A 13,724-nucleotide genomic window follows, 5' to 3' on the forward strand; every position below is an offset into this window, starting at 1 on the left:
CCGCCCGTTACCGCGCTGTGTCCCCGCAGGGCGCCGTGAAGCGCCAGGCTCTATACGCCTGCAGCACCTGCACGCCGCCCGGCGCCGAGCCCGCCGGCATCTGCCTGGCGTGCAGCTACGAGTGCCACGGCTCCCACCGCCTCCTCGAGCTCTACACCAAGAGGTACCGGCACGGGGCTGAGGGGTCGTGCTGAGCGCGAGTGGGTGTGCTGTGCGCTGAGGTGCGGAGGCTTTTTTTCCCTTCCAGGACTTGAGGGGAGCTGATAAGCTGGGGAAGGGTGAGCGGGGGTTGGGGAGCGACTTTTTGCGCGGTCTGATAGCGAGAGGACAAAGGGGAGCGGCTTTAAACTGAAAGGGGAGATGCAGGTTGGGTGTTAGGCAGGGATTCTTCACGCTGAGGCGCTGGCACAGCTGCGCACAGAGCTGTGGGTCCCCCAGCCCCGCTCAGGGCCGGGTTGGACGGGGTGCCGGGCTCTGATGTGGTGGGGGCAGCCAGCCCTGGCACGAGGTGGGAACTGGGGGGGCTTTGATGTTCCTTCCAGTCAGACCATTCTGTGACTCGGTGTTTTGTTTTTCAGGAACTTTCGCTGTGACTGTGGAAACAGCAAGTTCAAAAACCTGCAGTGCAAGTTGCTCCCGGTGAGTTTGGAGGTTGGTTTTGCAGAGACAGAGCGGTGGCCCCGGGAGGTCAGTGCCCTCCCTCCAGCCGTGGTGCTGGCATGTGGCAGCACGTTGGGTGAGTGGGGGAACTGCAGAGCTGCTGGGAGACCCTGGGGCCAAACGTGCAGAGAGCAGCAGAGACATCTCCCTGCCCTCCTCCCATGCCTGCAGCCAGCGTGAGGCCAGAAATGTGAGTCTGCAGCCACAAGTCTGACCAGGTCTAGGCTGGCTGTGAAGAACTCCTCCGTGCTTCCATAGTGGTGGCTTCAGGTAGTCCAGCAGTTGGTGACCTTTTAGGGAGGCAGCAAGAGAGAGGTGCTTGTGGGGCAGCTTCCAGGGCAATAACGCGCAACATAAAAGCAGCAGTGGGTGTGTATGCCCTGTTTGGTCTGGTGGAAACGGGGCAGAGCCATAGCTTGTAAGCCAGGAGCTGACAGCAGGTGATTTCTACAGCGACCTGTGATAGTCCTAAGGTGTCACTATTACTCTCTGAGTGAATTAAGTGGGTCATGTGGCTCTTTCTTCCTCACTTGGTGAGAAATCAGTCCAAAATCAGTCGTAGCATTTCAACAGCATCCATGTGAGAATGCAGCAGACATTGTGGAGGGAGGTGTTCACATTGCCTTCTCTTTCTTCCTCAGAATGGTGGCACAGAGCATTGGCAGTAACATCTATGGCAGCATTAGGCTGCAACTCTGTGCAGTTCTGAGGTCCCCTGGCTGCATATCAGCTGTGTTTTGAGAGGAGCTTACCTGGCAGTGAGACCCACCAGCCTGTCTCTAACTCAGAGCAACCTCTCGCATTCCTTGTATGCCCCATGTTCTGCTCACTGCATGGCACAGGTGTCTCTGGGTGATGTTTAGATGTTCAAGCTGTGTACATGATGATTGTTCAGCTTTACTGCCTAAAATCAGGAATGAGGATTATTCCAGGCTGTGCAGCTGTTCTGTCTTGTTTTTCACTGCATTGTTATACTGAAACAGTTTTTCCTTCCCTTCTAGGAAAAGGGCAAAGTGAATTCAGGAAATAAATATAATGACAATTTCTACGGCTTGTACTGTACTTGCAAAAGACCTTACCCTGATCCTGAAGATGAGGTATGAAATACATAGCTGCCATTCAGGCAAAAAGAATTTGCACGGGGTGGTCCTTGAGATGCGCCAGGGAGATGATCCTGCTTTACAAACCTTTCTGTCCCCTATCAGTTTTGGTTGTGATGTGCAGTATAAAGTGATTCCATTCTCATGGTTTTCTAGTGGTAGAATATGTTTATGCCTTGAAGACAGACAAGGAAGGCAAACCAGCACTGGGATGAAATGCTGTTGCAGCTATCTCTACTTCCTCCTTATAAAGTTGCACAGCTCCCTTAAAAGATTTGTTTCTCATTATTTTGAGAACCACTTGAAGCGTGGAACAAACAGACGTGTTAAAAGAGAGCAGAATCTGCTTCCTCCTGCCTGCAGCAGCACTCTGACAGGGCACTGCCCTGAGGAGTCTGTCCCATAGCAGCAGCATTGGCCTTCCTTGGTGGCAGCCAGAGCTCTTCCTCTGTCTGCGGTGTAAAACAGTGCTGGGTTTATGTACACATTATGTTGGCACTCAGAGAAGTCAGGGAGTAAGGAAGGCATATGTCTTTTTAAGTAGGAAAAAGGATAATATAAACTCATCTCTCCTAAGTGTAGAAGTGTCTTTAAAGAAATCATAAATTAACCATTCTGTAACAAATTGGTTTGTATTACACTGTATTGATGGCTAAGTCAGGATTGTGGCATTCTTACACAAATCAGATGTCACCTGTCAGCATCTTTTGCTCAGCTGCCTGCTCATGCCTTTCTGTTCACTGGAAGAAAGATACCAACACCGTGTTAACTTCTTTCAGCTCTTTTGTGTGAGAATGCCTTGCTCTACTGGGAAAACAAGTTTTGTAATAGTAACTGAGAATTCCATAGGCTTGTCAGTATGACAAATTACACACGCTGTTTAACTTCAGGGAAGCAAAGTGACTATAACTGCTCATTAATGGCAGCTCACTGTGGCTGGGTGAGGATGGAAGCACGTTTGCTCTGCACAGGGCTGTAGTGTGAGGCTTGGGGAAGACTCTGAAGGTTGACGTTAATGCTAATAAAGTGACCATCCATCCAGATCCCAGATGAAATGATCCAGTGCATAGTGTGTGAAGACTGGTTCCACGGAAGGGTAAGGAAACTATAAGTAGCAGAATTGCCATTTGCATAGAAATAAATTAGCGTCAGGTAAGTCCATATGTTGATTTTTACTTGGGAAGTTTTGCTGTAGTTCTTAAAAGATTATTATGTATGTTTGGGGATTTGGGGATTCCTTTAATGTAGGGGAATATTAAATCTTGCACTGCTCTTCCCTCCAGACAAAAAACATTAGCAAGAGCACTACTGATTTCATGGTTCCTTCTGCAGAATGAAACAGTGGCTTCTCTATCAGTCTCATTAATTAGAAAATTGTAATCACTAGAATCAGTGATAAGAAGTTTCTTGCTGGGACATACCATCACCTACCTGAGTAGGTCAATCAGAAGAATGCTTTTAAACCGTAGTTACTTAAAATAGCAAGGAACAAATGGCACTGTTGGTTCCTGATTACAGACTTCAGGAAAATCTGTCAGAAGCAGCGAAGCACTTGGGTGAGTGTCCCACTTAACGTGTGAGCATGAGGGCTTCCTTCAGTCTCTTCTCCCTTCAGGGGCATGAGTTGAAATTCCATACTGGCTTGTTAGAAAGTAAAACGTTTGAAGTTACATGATCAAAGGAAAAAAAGAAAAAAAAAAAAGGATGATTGGCTTCAATTATAGTTCCTGTAGATGTTAAACCATGGCATTCTTTTTTATAAGTGTACCTATTAAGAATATTACGGTGCATACTGTGAGCTTTGTAAGAATGCTTTTCAAAAGAAAACAAGTGGTGCTTTTGATTGCTTAACCATTTCTTAGTGCTTTATGGAGAGATATGGGACGCAGTTCTTCTCAATTCCAGTGTGTGAACGGTAGGAAAACTTAGAATATATACAGGGAAGCAATCATAAAAAGTTATTTAGGTGCTTAAAGTGTGTGGAAGGTATCTTAATAAGCTGTGTTTAGGACAGCGTTTAGAAAAACAATGTTTAGAACTGAGATAGAACTGAGATTTCTGGGGAAGCAGAAGGCATACAGGACTCCAAACAGAGGCACATGAGCAAAGACAGAATGGTTTGTTTGTTTATTTATTTTCTCCTGATATTTGATAAGCTCTTTCCAGTCTTTGTTACGCTGATATTCGTTGCAGAATTATTGGGACAGTATATGCTTGTGCTGAAAATGTGTTGGCAGTTATTTTTCTTCATCTAAAGCTAGAGCTGAATCTGTTAATTTGCAGCGAATGTTCAACTGCTGCATGTTCAACTTGTTTCTTTTCAACAGCATCTCGGTGCAGTACCCCCTGACAGCGGAGACTTCCATGAAATGGTGTGTCAAGCCTGCATGAACCACTGCCACTTCCTGTGGGCCTATGCTTCACAGTTTGCAGGTGAAGAAAATTAAGAGCATTGAGATGATATTTCATTAATAAGTCTTTCTTCTGCTTTGTTGATTAATGACATTACACTGTTTAAGGTCAAAGTCAGCAAAAAGTGTGTGATAGCTATTGAACCTGTGATAACGTTCAAGGAGTGCTAAGAAGCACAAGCATTTCAGTACAGAACTATCTGAAATACCATGCCAGAAAGTCACTATTATTTTTGCTTCTGTGCTTGTTTATCTTCTAGTTCCTCCTTTGACCAAAGCAAACTCTCTTGAAGATGAAGGGATTGTCTTGAATGTTGAGGAAACTGAAGAGCAAAAGAAAGAAATAAAAAAAGAAAGTAGACCAGAACACCAAGAAATAAAGGAAGAAAAGCAAACGGAGCAGATTAATGAACCATCCACTAGCTCTGGGTCTGCTTGTACAGAGGTAAATTGTGCTGCCTGTTCTGTCCTGTACATCTTCGTACTCATGGTACACGAAGCAAAACTCACATCTTCCTCTAGAGGATCAGTGAGTAGGTGAATGTTTTCTATCTAATTGCTGTGTTCCTCTTCAGTTGCTGACACCACGACCGTGGTCTCAGTGGGTCACAGCCCGGCTACAGAACTTGCCTATAAAAGTAGGCGAGATAAGGGTGCAAGATTTCTTTGCATGTAGGTAGATGCATCCCATCTGGCCAGCCTTTCTGCCTTTACTGTGAGGCAACTTCTGAGTTTGTTACAGTACAGTGGTGTTATGCATTGTAATTGCATTTTCACAACAATCCAGCTCAGATTTCTTTAAAACCTATGGCTAGTGCTTTAAGTTTCTGAAGAACAGCTGTAGGTCCAGGGGAAACTTCTAACCTACATCAGAAACCTTGCGTGAAGAAAATTCAAAGACAAAAGAAAAGTCTTGTATAAGGAAAATGGTGTGCTGGAAAAGAACAGCGTGTTTGAAATTGCAGAGCACTGAGTAATGTTTTTCAATTCAGGTAGGTGTTAAGAGTGAAGGATCAGGCTGCAAGCTGAAAGAACTCCAAAGCAAGCAGGTTTTAAAAAAAGATACCGCCACCTTTTGGCCATCAAACTGGAGAAGCAAATTATGCACTTGTGAAGACTGTGTGGTACGTATTCTGCTTTCATTGTAATCATTGAAGTTGGGAGAGGCAGGAAGGGGCTTCCCACAGAAGCTTTGAAGAGAAGCTTGCAGATAGAAGACTGAGAATGTCCTTACGCTGCATTATAAGCACATAAAATCCCTCCCCGTGACATAAACACACCAGACCCTGTGGAACTAATGCAGTGTAGATGAGCTTCTAAACATCTGTATTTCCTTTGCAACCCCAAGCCAGTTTTGTTTTGGAAGTCATCGTAAGGAAATGGCCATAATGCATGATACAGAACTTAATTTTTATTCTTATTGGTGTTACTTGTGATACTGAATGGAAAAAAGCGTAGGGGAAAGCATCGGTGTATGAGAAGTTTTTTAGTGCAAAAGTAAATTTTACATTATTCTCCAGAAAATGTATTCAGAGCTCGAAGTCCAGTTCCTGACAGATGAATGTGACACTGTCTTGGCTTATGAAAACAAAGGCACCAGCGATCAAGAAACAGACAGAAGAGACCCTTTAATGGACACCCTTAACAGCATGAACAGAGTCCAGCAAGTAGAACTTATCTGTGGTAAATATAAAAGTATTCATTTTTACCATCTGCTTTAGCATTTCAGGTGATCAGTCTCAGATCTTGCAGTTTACTTTGAAATCAGTCTGAAATCAACACATGGAAGACTATGGCAGATTGCAAACCTCAGTCAGTGTGACTGTAGAAAAGTCTGTCCTCTCTGGAAGGTTGTTATAACTTACATTAAGGAACTAGATGGCATGGAAACTTCAGTATTTAACATCTTAGGTAGGGTAGTGATGGTGATGTCTTCTGACATGAACGTTTAAACATTAATTTACAATTCTGCTTTCTGGCTTCTTTTCCCTTACTCTGTTGTTTCGGCCATGTCTTGGTGTCTGGGGCAGTGCCTATCACTGAGAAGCTATGGTGAAGGCTGGATCTTGGGATCTGTTCAACACAGCATATTGAATTCCAGCCCATTTCTCTGAAGGCCACCTGAACAGATCCTCAGAGGCCAGGCAGATCAACCATCAGGCATCTTTTGTTTACTCAAACTTGTTTCATTCTTTGATTTTTGTTGTAATTTGTAACCCAGTTCAAGTCTAGATTTCTCAAGTAAATCTAAAAGTCAGGAAGTGCAACAGGCTGTCATATTGAACCAGTCATGAACTAAGTCTATATATCTTGTTTTGTTCTCTTCACTTCTCCATCCAGAATACAATGACCTAAAGACAGAACTGACTGACTATCTCAGGAGATTTGCAGATGAGGGAACGGTAAGCCGCAGCTTGCAGAACTTGAAGAACTGTGTGACAGAAATGGTGTTTTAAAATATTGTTGAAGGATTTCAGCTATTGCTGTGCTACACTGTAGTGGTTTTCTTCTGTTTCATGGAGTTGCTGGTTCATGCAGTAGAGACTGGACTGATTCAATTGGAATTTAACAATCTTGTTTCTTTAACATTGCTGACCATAATAGGTGTCTTACAATAACCTCATAGGTTGTCTTCCTTGAAGAAGTTGTAGGCCATTATTAACAAAAGCATTTTAAAACTCCATATGAAGCCACATATTTGTTAAACCACCACTTAGTTACAGTATGCCTGAAGTGAGCTTGTCAATTTTTGCTTTGTGTTAATTATTTTCATCATAAAAGCAAGTAGCCAAACAATTAAAAATGTAAAAAGTTTTGCTCCCTGTGCTTGTTCTACATTTGGGAAACTCATTTCCCTCTTTGTATTCTCAGGCATCAGTCATTTCCTTTGGGTAATCCAGGAAAGCTATTTCACTGTAGTTGTATCAGACACTTCAAAATACTTAAATGCTTTGTGCATTACCTATGGAATACAGGTAAGAAATACTGTACCACAACTTGGGTTTCCTATTGTTTCCCCAAGGTTGTTAAAAGAGAAGACATTCAGCACTTCTTTGAAGAATTTCAGTCACGGAAAAGACGACGGACTAATAGGATGCAGTACTACTGTAGTTAGAAGATTTGAGGCTGAAAGGACAACTGGGAAAACAATGTGAAAGAAGAGACGTTTTTAGTACTTGGCTTCTCATCAAAATCCAACTATTCAAGAAACTGCCTCCACCTCCATTTTGTCTCATTTCCTTTCCTTGTAGCGCATAACGTGTTCTTAACAGGTACACTGCATTTATATGGATTTCATCACTGATGTTCTTTGAAAGCTGGCCTCATCTCAAGGAGGAGGATTGCTTGTTGAAAGAACACTGTGCCATTGTTTATTCCTCTTCTCCTTTGACCTATTTTACTTTTAGCACCTTTAGCTCTACAGCATCTAGACCATGGGCATTGTACGCAGTCTGTAGTTTTCAAGACTGGAGTGCATTGCTTGCCTGCTCTGAAAGGTTCTGTATCATCTCTTCTGGTTGTGGTGATTCTAGCAGATGCTCCCCGTGCAAAATAAGCTTCTGTTTACTACACACAGGGAGGCATGTCTCCTTATAAAGTAAAGCAGGCCCAAGTTACGGTGTCTGTTGGTTTTGATCATGGTTGTAGAACGCAGTAGAAACTGCATTCTAGAACTTGGTTCAAATCACGTGAACTAAGTAGCACAGTAGTTCTCAGCTAACTGCTTGGAGGTACTCCCTAAGGAGGTGAAAAGTGAGGAATCATGGGTCAGTCTTTATGCAGCAGAATGTTGTATTCATTTTTATTAACTCAAAATCTTGTTTCTAATATTGTATGGTGATATTTTACATGCAACAATGTGTCACAGATTTTTATCTGCTCACTAAAATATAAACTATTGAGGAAGAGATACTAGATGACAAAATAAGCAGTGGGGGGGGTGTTGTCAGATCACTTCTAACTAGCTTTGATTTTAAAAACTCTGCTACATTAGATTGTTCCTGGAGACACTGCGGCATCCTGGTGTTTTGTACAGTGTTGGGGGGATGATCTTTTTGTAATCACTGTGATAATCAAGGAACAGGAGATGTTTCACTGACTTTTTAAGAATTTAGTTAACTGCAATTAAGTTTTGCTTTTTCATAACTTATTTTGAGCCTAACGTAGGGCTTTTGTTTTCTATACTCACAAAAATCCTGCTTCAGGAAAGCTCTAATTTTTAAACTTTTGCTTTCTGTAATTGGAAGACTTGTTTGGGGTACTATTCTGCTTCCTCATTAATGAGACTTTTTAGAAGAATATCAGGCATTTATCACTTGCCCTATTGTTTTTGACCATTTCATTTACATAAGCTAGTTCTAACAAAGGCTCAGTTAATGAGTTTGTTTTCATGCAAAATGATAGTTGCTTTTAAATTTAACTCTGAGTATTGTACGTGCTTTTTTGTAGCAACTGTTACAGGACTTGTAACTGCATATCTAATTAAAGTATGTAAAAACTGACTGTTCTGGGTGCATGGTCTTGTTTGAAATGCAGCTATAATGTTGCATGTTCATCCATAACCCAGCCAAACACCACTAGACTGGTTGTTATGTCAACCATATGGCCGAGACCCCTGTGGGAGGCTGAGTCAGCTTGGGCCGAGCCAAACCTGCTGTTCTTAGAGCTTTGCTTCCAGTTCTGACCCAGTTCTCTGTGTGGGGGCATACATTTTTAAGTAGGAGAAAACAGCAGTGAGACTGTCCTCTGCTTCTGTAATGAATTATAAGGGCAGAAGGAGGACAGAGGCAAGGGCTGTCCTCAGTTTCATCTCCGAGTTCAGATCACCCTGAACTGAAACCCTGCATTTTGAAAAATTTGCTATTCTCCCTCTAGCATATATATTTCAATGCAAAACACAGCAACAGCTACCACGGCTCAGGTGATAGTACAGCAAGACTCAGCCCCAGCATTCACTGTGCTCAAGAAATTAAAGCGAGTTCAGTTACAGGAACTTTGTAAGTTGGAACAATGAGATACTACAGCTCTAGTCTCACACAAAGTCAAGACCGAAGCCAGGCATTGCCCATTTTTGGCATCAGCCTACGCTAAGCATAGATTACCTGAAGTAATCATCAACTACTTGGGCACTGCAGCAGACAATTTCCCTTTCAGACTTTGAATCCAGGTGCACGTTCTTCCAAAAGGCCGTCCTCGAGGTCTTCCTTGAAGTTCAGCTGCTGTTGTGAACATAATGCTTGCAACAATGAAATGCAGGTTTAGGAAGTTGCCTGTAAAGCTCATCTTCCTGGCTGGGGAGGGGGAGGAAGATGTCAATTAGTATTTGAGATCACACAGTACTTTTCCTCCCTGCCTCCCCCTCTTTTCTCCCCCCATTCCTCTTATGCCAGGACTTCACCCAAAGTATGTCATGGTTGTACATCAAAGAGCGTAGTCAGCATTTTCACCTGCTGGATGACATGCTTCTAAGACTTGTCATCTCTTTGAAGTAGTAAAACACAGTTGTTCCTGTGAAACAGATTTAATGAAGATCCAGCTGACATGGGATAACTGCAATTCAAGAGAAGAATGCTGTGTATTTAATTAGTCTTTGGCTCTAAGAAAATAAACATCTTCTAAAACAAGGGTTAAGTCTGGCTGCCTTGCCTATGAATAGTCCTATTACCACCGATAGTGAATAGTCGCAGTCAGTTAAGCTCTAGCCAGAACTCGCTGAAATATCTCACTAAAGTTCATTTATTTTCCTGCCATGTCTTGAAAGATGCCACTAATTTTAAATTCTTTTTACAGTGGTTTGAATCATATCCTTGTTCAATGAGCACGTAGCTTTTTTCCAGAAGGACAGTCAGACCTTGTTCTTCTTAAGAGCCTTTCCCGTGACAGGGCACCTTCTGGGTTGTACCTCATCAGTGCCCTTCCCTGAGCTCAGAAGTCAGCAGGGTCAGAATCACATCAACAGGCAGCCTCAGCTACCGCTCAGCAGCAGCCTGCCAAAGCAGTGCCTAACATTAAGAAGCCACACAAGCACGTTCTATACAAGCCATTTATTTGAAATGCCAACTATACGTAGGATAAAGTCAGTGTTACATGCTTTCTCAGCAACAGTAGAAAAATAGAACCAGTGAAAACCTTTTTACAACTGTAATGGTACTCAAAAGAGAAATGTATTGTTTTACAATGTATCACACAAGACTAGAATTCAAGTTTGGAGGTACCTAAATAAAAATACTATTTTTTCTTAAAAAACACTATGTACAATTGAAGCGTAAACAAGTTTTACAAAGTACTGGTTATGCAGGTTGTAGAAAAAAACACTTGCATAGGACATGAAGTCAGTTTAAGAAAGTTTTTCTGAGCCTTTAGCATTGAAGGCACTTGACTTTATACCAGTAACAACACAAGGACAAGAAACAGAACTGTGACGCTGCAGAAGGCAAAGGCTGCCTCCCAGAATACAGAGAATCACAGAAAACCCAAACATGGTTTTACAGTTTTATCTCAGCTGTCCCCTGCTTTTAGCAGAGCTCAGCACCACCTCTACCATAGAAGCATATAATTATTAGAAGGAATAACAGTGCCTCAAACAGCACGTGTATGCTTTCAGAAAACCCCAAACCAAAGAAACACATAAAGACAAATGTTTGGGACGTTCTGGGACCCAAAACCAAGGCTTACAAGTAAGGGTGGCCACAGCCTTAGCTTTCAGAAATGAAAAATATAACAAGAAACTGCCCATCAACACAGCAGTTATTAACACACAACCACGGTAACAATAAAACATTTCAAAGGAAGAATCTGTTTCAGGAATTAAGTTATTTGTCCATATATTAAGGAAAAGAGGAAAGGGTCAGGGAAAGTGGAAAGAAGTTTTTGCATGTTGCTCACTACATGAAAGTCTGAGCTCTCTGTTTAGTAAAATAAGGAACACAAATCATCCTCGTCTAAGAAAGCTTAATGTTCATACCTCTATCCTAAAGCAACGTACAGTCACTAATCCACAACCTCCACCAGATTTGTAGGAGGAAAACATGTCAATTTCCAGCCTAATCAGAAAGTGCTTCATGTAAACAAGGAGCTTTTGCACCAAAGTTTCAGTAGAAAGAACAACAAGAAGCAGGTAGCATAGGTACGTGTGTTCTGCGAGCAAAATACAGGAAAACGAGCTTCTGATTGGTGCTTCCGTGAAGAAGAATAAAGATGGAATGCTCCCCTCCCTCCCCCCGCCCCCAACCAACTAGGTAGGAAATTCCACCCTGGACTACAGAAACACAATTCCAGTAATTGGACAAATCCTTCTTTTCAACTTAAGAACAGCCACCATTAGCTGTCACTTTCCTCCTAACTCAAAATATACAAGTGAAAACAGATTGTCTTTTTGGCCTGATTGTCTTTTTGGCCTCAAAAGGACTCGCCTTTTCTTCTGCACCTACTTTTAAATACTTTATTCTCTCCTTAATACTGCTCAGCTCCTGAGACTTCAGAAGCAGTTTTGTATTCTAAAATGCAGAGCTGTCCTCCATTCCAGAAAGGCATTTCTCACAGCCGATTCCAAAGCCAAACTAATCTATTACTTTCCTCACATCATAGCCTCAAAACTTCTCGGTCTGTATCAGCCATGCACCCACAAATTTCAAGCTCAGGAGTTAAGTCGAGATTTCAGTCTCTCCTCAGCCCAGGCACACAGAGCCACAAACTACTATGGATCAAAGTAGTTTCTTTCAAAAGTGTATTTATGAATTCTAGGTGAAAGCAAGTTATTCAGGACAGCTGTTCTCAGAAAACTTACTAGGATGTTTTAGCAGTCAAGATACCAACATATGTATGATGCACATGCAGTGAGTTTCAGGTTCTGTTATGTGATGAAAATTAATGCTTTTAGTGCTCAGGAGCACGAGACCAAAGTGTCTGGTTAGAGCTACAAAGTAAGACAGCACTGTGCTCAGTCTTCAGAATAAATCCAGTGAGTCTCAGTTCTTAACCACAGGAGCACTGCTCCCCCCCCCAGCACCTTCTGACATTTAACAGTATTCTACACAGCAGCCCCACAGAGGTAATATGCACTGGTGATGAGGCCAGCACTCATTTTAACTGTGGTTAAAAAAATGGTTTAAAAGAGGCTAATGAAGGAAAAAAAAAAACAAAACATCTCTCCTCACCCACAAAGCACTCACATGACCTGCACAGTTCAGCTATGTTTCTCCTCCAACCCTACACTGTGCCTTTCAGGGCTGTACCTTGAAAAGAGCATCTGCAGAGCTTTCATAGAAGCAGAAGGCATACATATAGAGGAGGCATTAGGATTTATTGGCTCAAAACCCCACGTCTTCATTTCTCTACAAGCTATCTGGTAATTCTGGAATGCAATATTCAACGTTTCAGCAAAATTGTTTTGGGGCTGGCAGGCCTTTCAAACTGTAATAAAGCAAGATGTTTAAGAAAAACTGCCATCCGTTAAAAGTAAATCTGCAACAAGATTTCTTTGAATGGTATTAAGCATTTTGAGCTGGTTAGGCAGGAAGCAGCCTAACCTTGATTAATCTTGATGTATATTAGGTCATACTTCAGATTAATGTTTTCAGCTAATGAGAAATTCCTCACTAGAGAAGATGCATTAAAAATATAAATAAAATTTAAAAACCTCACACTAATCAGGTCTTCACCAGTAATCATTACACTGCAGTGGCACCAGATCCCTACCCTACATGCAATGAAGCCATGGGAAGAACTAAGCAGTAAGTACTAAGGAGAATACACTGAACTACAACTGTCACACAGCTGCATTGGTGAATCTCAACCCAGTAGGAGGGAGCCAGCCCCAAATCCTTCCTTCTTTATATGATAGTATGAGATGAATCTCATTTCTGTTACTTTAAAAAAAAAAAAGGTAAGAGGATGAGAAATGTAATTTAAGAGTGCTAAAACTTCACACACTTAATGCTAGAGTAGTTACTCTTCACTATGATTTTTTTCTACAGAACATTGGCAATTACAAGTCAGCAATACTTCAGATCAGATAAGGAACACTGAACATCTCTAAGAGTGAAGCCCTTTTTTAAAATCATAGGCAGGAGAAAGCAAGGCAATGAGCAGTCACCTCAGCACCTCTGGTGGAGAGAGAACCCTCTCAACTGGAGAGTTACTATTCAGGCAACAGCACAGGATACTATGCCTTGACTTACTGACACACCGGGATTTAGTGTGAATCCTCAACTCCTCTGTTAACTTACTCTCAGGTAGGGGGCAGCTGGAAGAACAAGTTATTACTCTCCCTTTTACAGTATTTCTAGATTCATTTCTGTGTGGTCAAACAAACAACTCTAGTCTGGCTAGTAAGTGCTTTTGGCTGATCATCAAATTCTCTGTAGTTAAGTGTGAACCACAAAGAAAACAGAATCAGATCTTGGTGAATTTTACTGGTACTTAGACTCCTGAATATCAGCTTGGTTACCTGAAATCTCATGTATAGTTCTTGGGGTGAACTTGCTATACGGTAAGACCAGCTGCCAGAGCCTTTCAAACAAAACATTAGACTGGATTCTTGGTGTAGTCATAA

The 13,724-nt window shown here is 42.1% G+C and overlaps 1 protein-coding gene across 1 annotated transcript in view; it reads left to right on the top strand.

Annotated features, from left to right (window-relative positions):
• UBR7 (ubiquitin protein ligase E3 component n-recognin 7) overlaps window positions 1-8,673 on the top strand; it is a 9,878-nt gene extending 1,205 nt beyond the window's left edge. The window contains exons 3-12 of the mRNA XM_031553781.1: window positions 2-163; window positions 579-639; window positions 1,662-1,757; window positions 2,803-2,856; window positions 4,088-4,193; window positions 4,432-4,616; window positions 5,164-5,295; window positions 5,692-5,854; window positions 6,512-6,573; window positions 7,194-8,673. Coding sequence (XP_031409641.1) covers window positions 2-163; window positions 579-639; window positions 1,662-1,757; window positions 2,803-2,856; window positions 4,088-4,193; window positions 4,432-4,616; window positions 5,164-5,295; window positions 5,692-5,854; window positions 6,512-6,573; window positions 7,194-7,286 — 1,114 coding nt within the window. The 3' untranslated portion in view covers window positions 7,287-8,673. The remainder of the gene's footprint in view (window position 1; window positions 164-578; window positions 640-1,661; window positions 1,758-2,802; window positions 2,857-4,087; window positions 4,194-4,431; window positions 4,617-5,163; window positions 5,296-5,691; window positions 5,855-6,511; window positions 6,574-7,193) is intronic.
• The last annotated feature ends 5,051 nt before the right edge of the window (window positions 8,674-13,724 follow it).

Source organism: Meleagris gallopavo, chromosome 5 (genome assembly GCF_000146605.3).
Source record: "Meleagris gallopavo isolate NT-WF06-2002-E0010 breed Aviagen turkey brand Nicholas breeding stock chromosome 5, Turkey_5.1, whole genome shotgun sequence".
In the NCBI taxonomy this organism is placed as follows: Eukaryota; Metazoa; Chordata; class Aves; order Galliformes; family Phasianidae; genus Meleagris; species Meleagris gallopavo.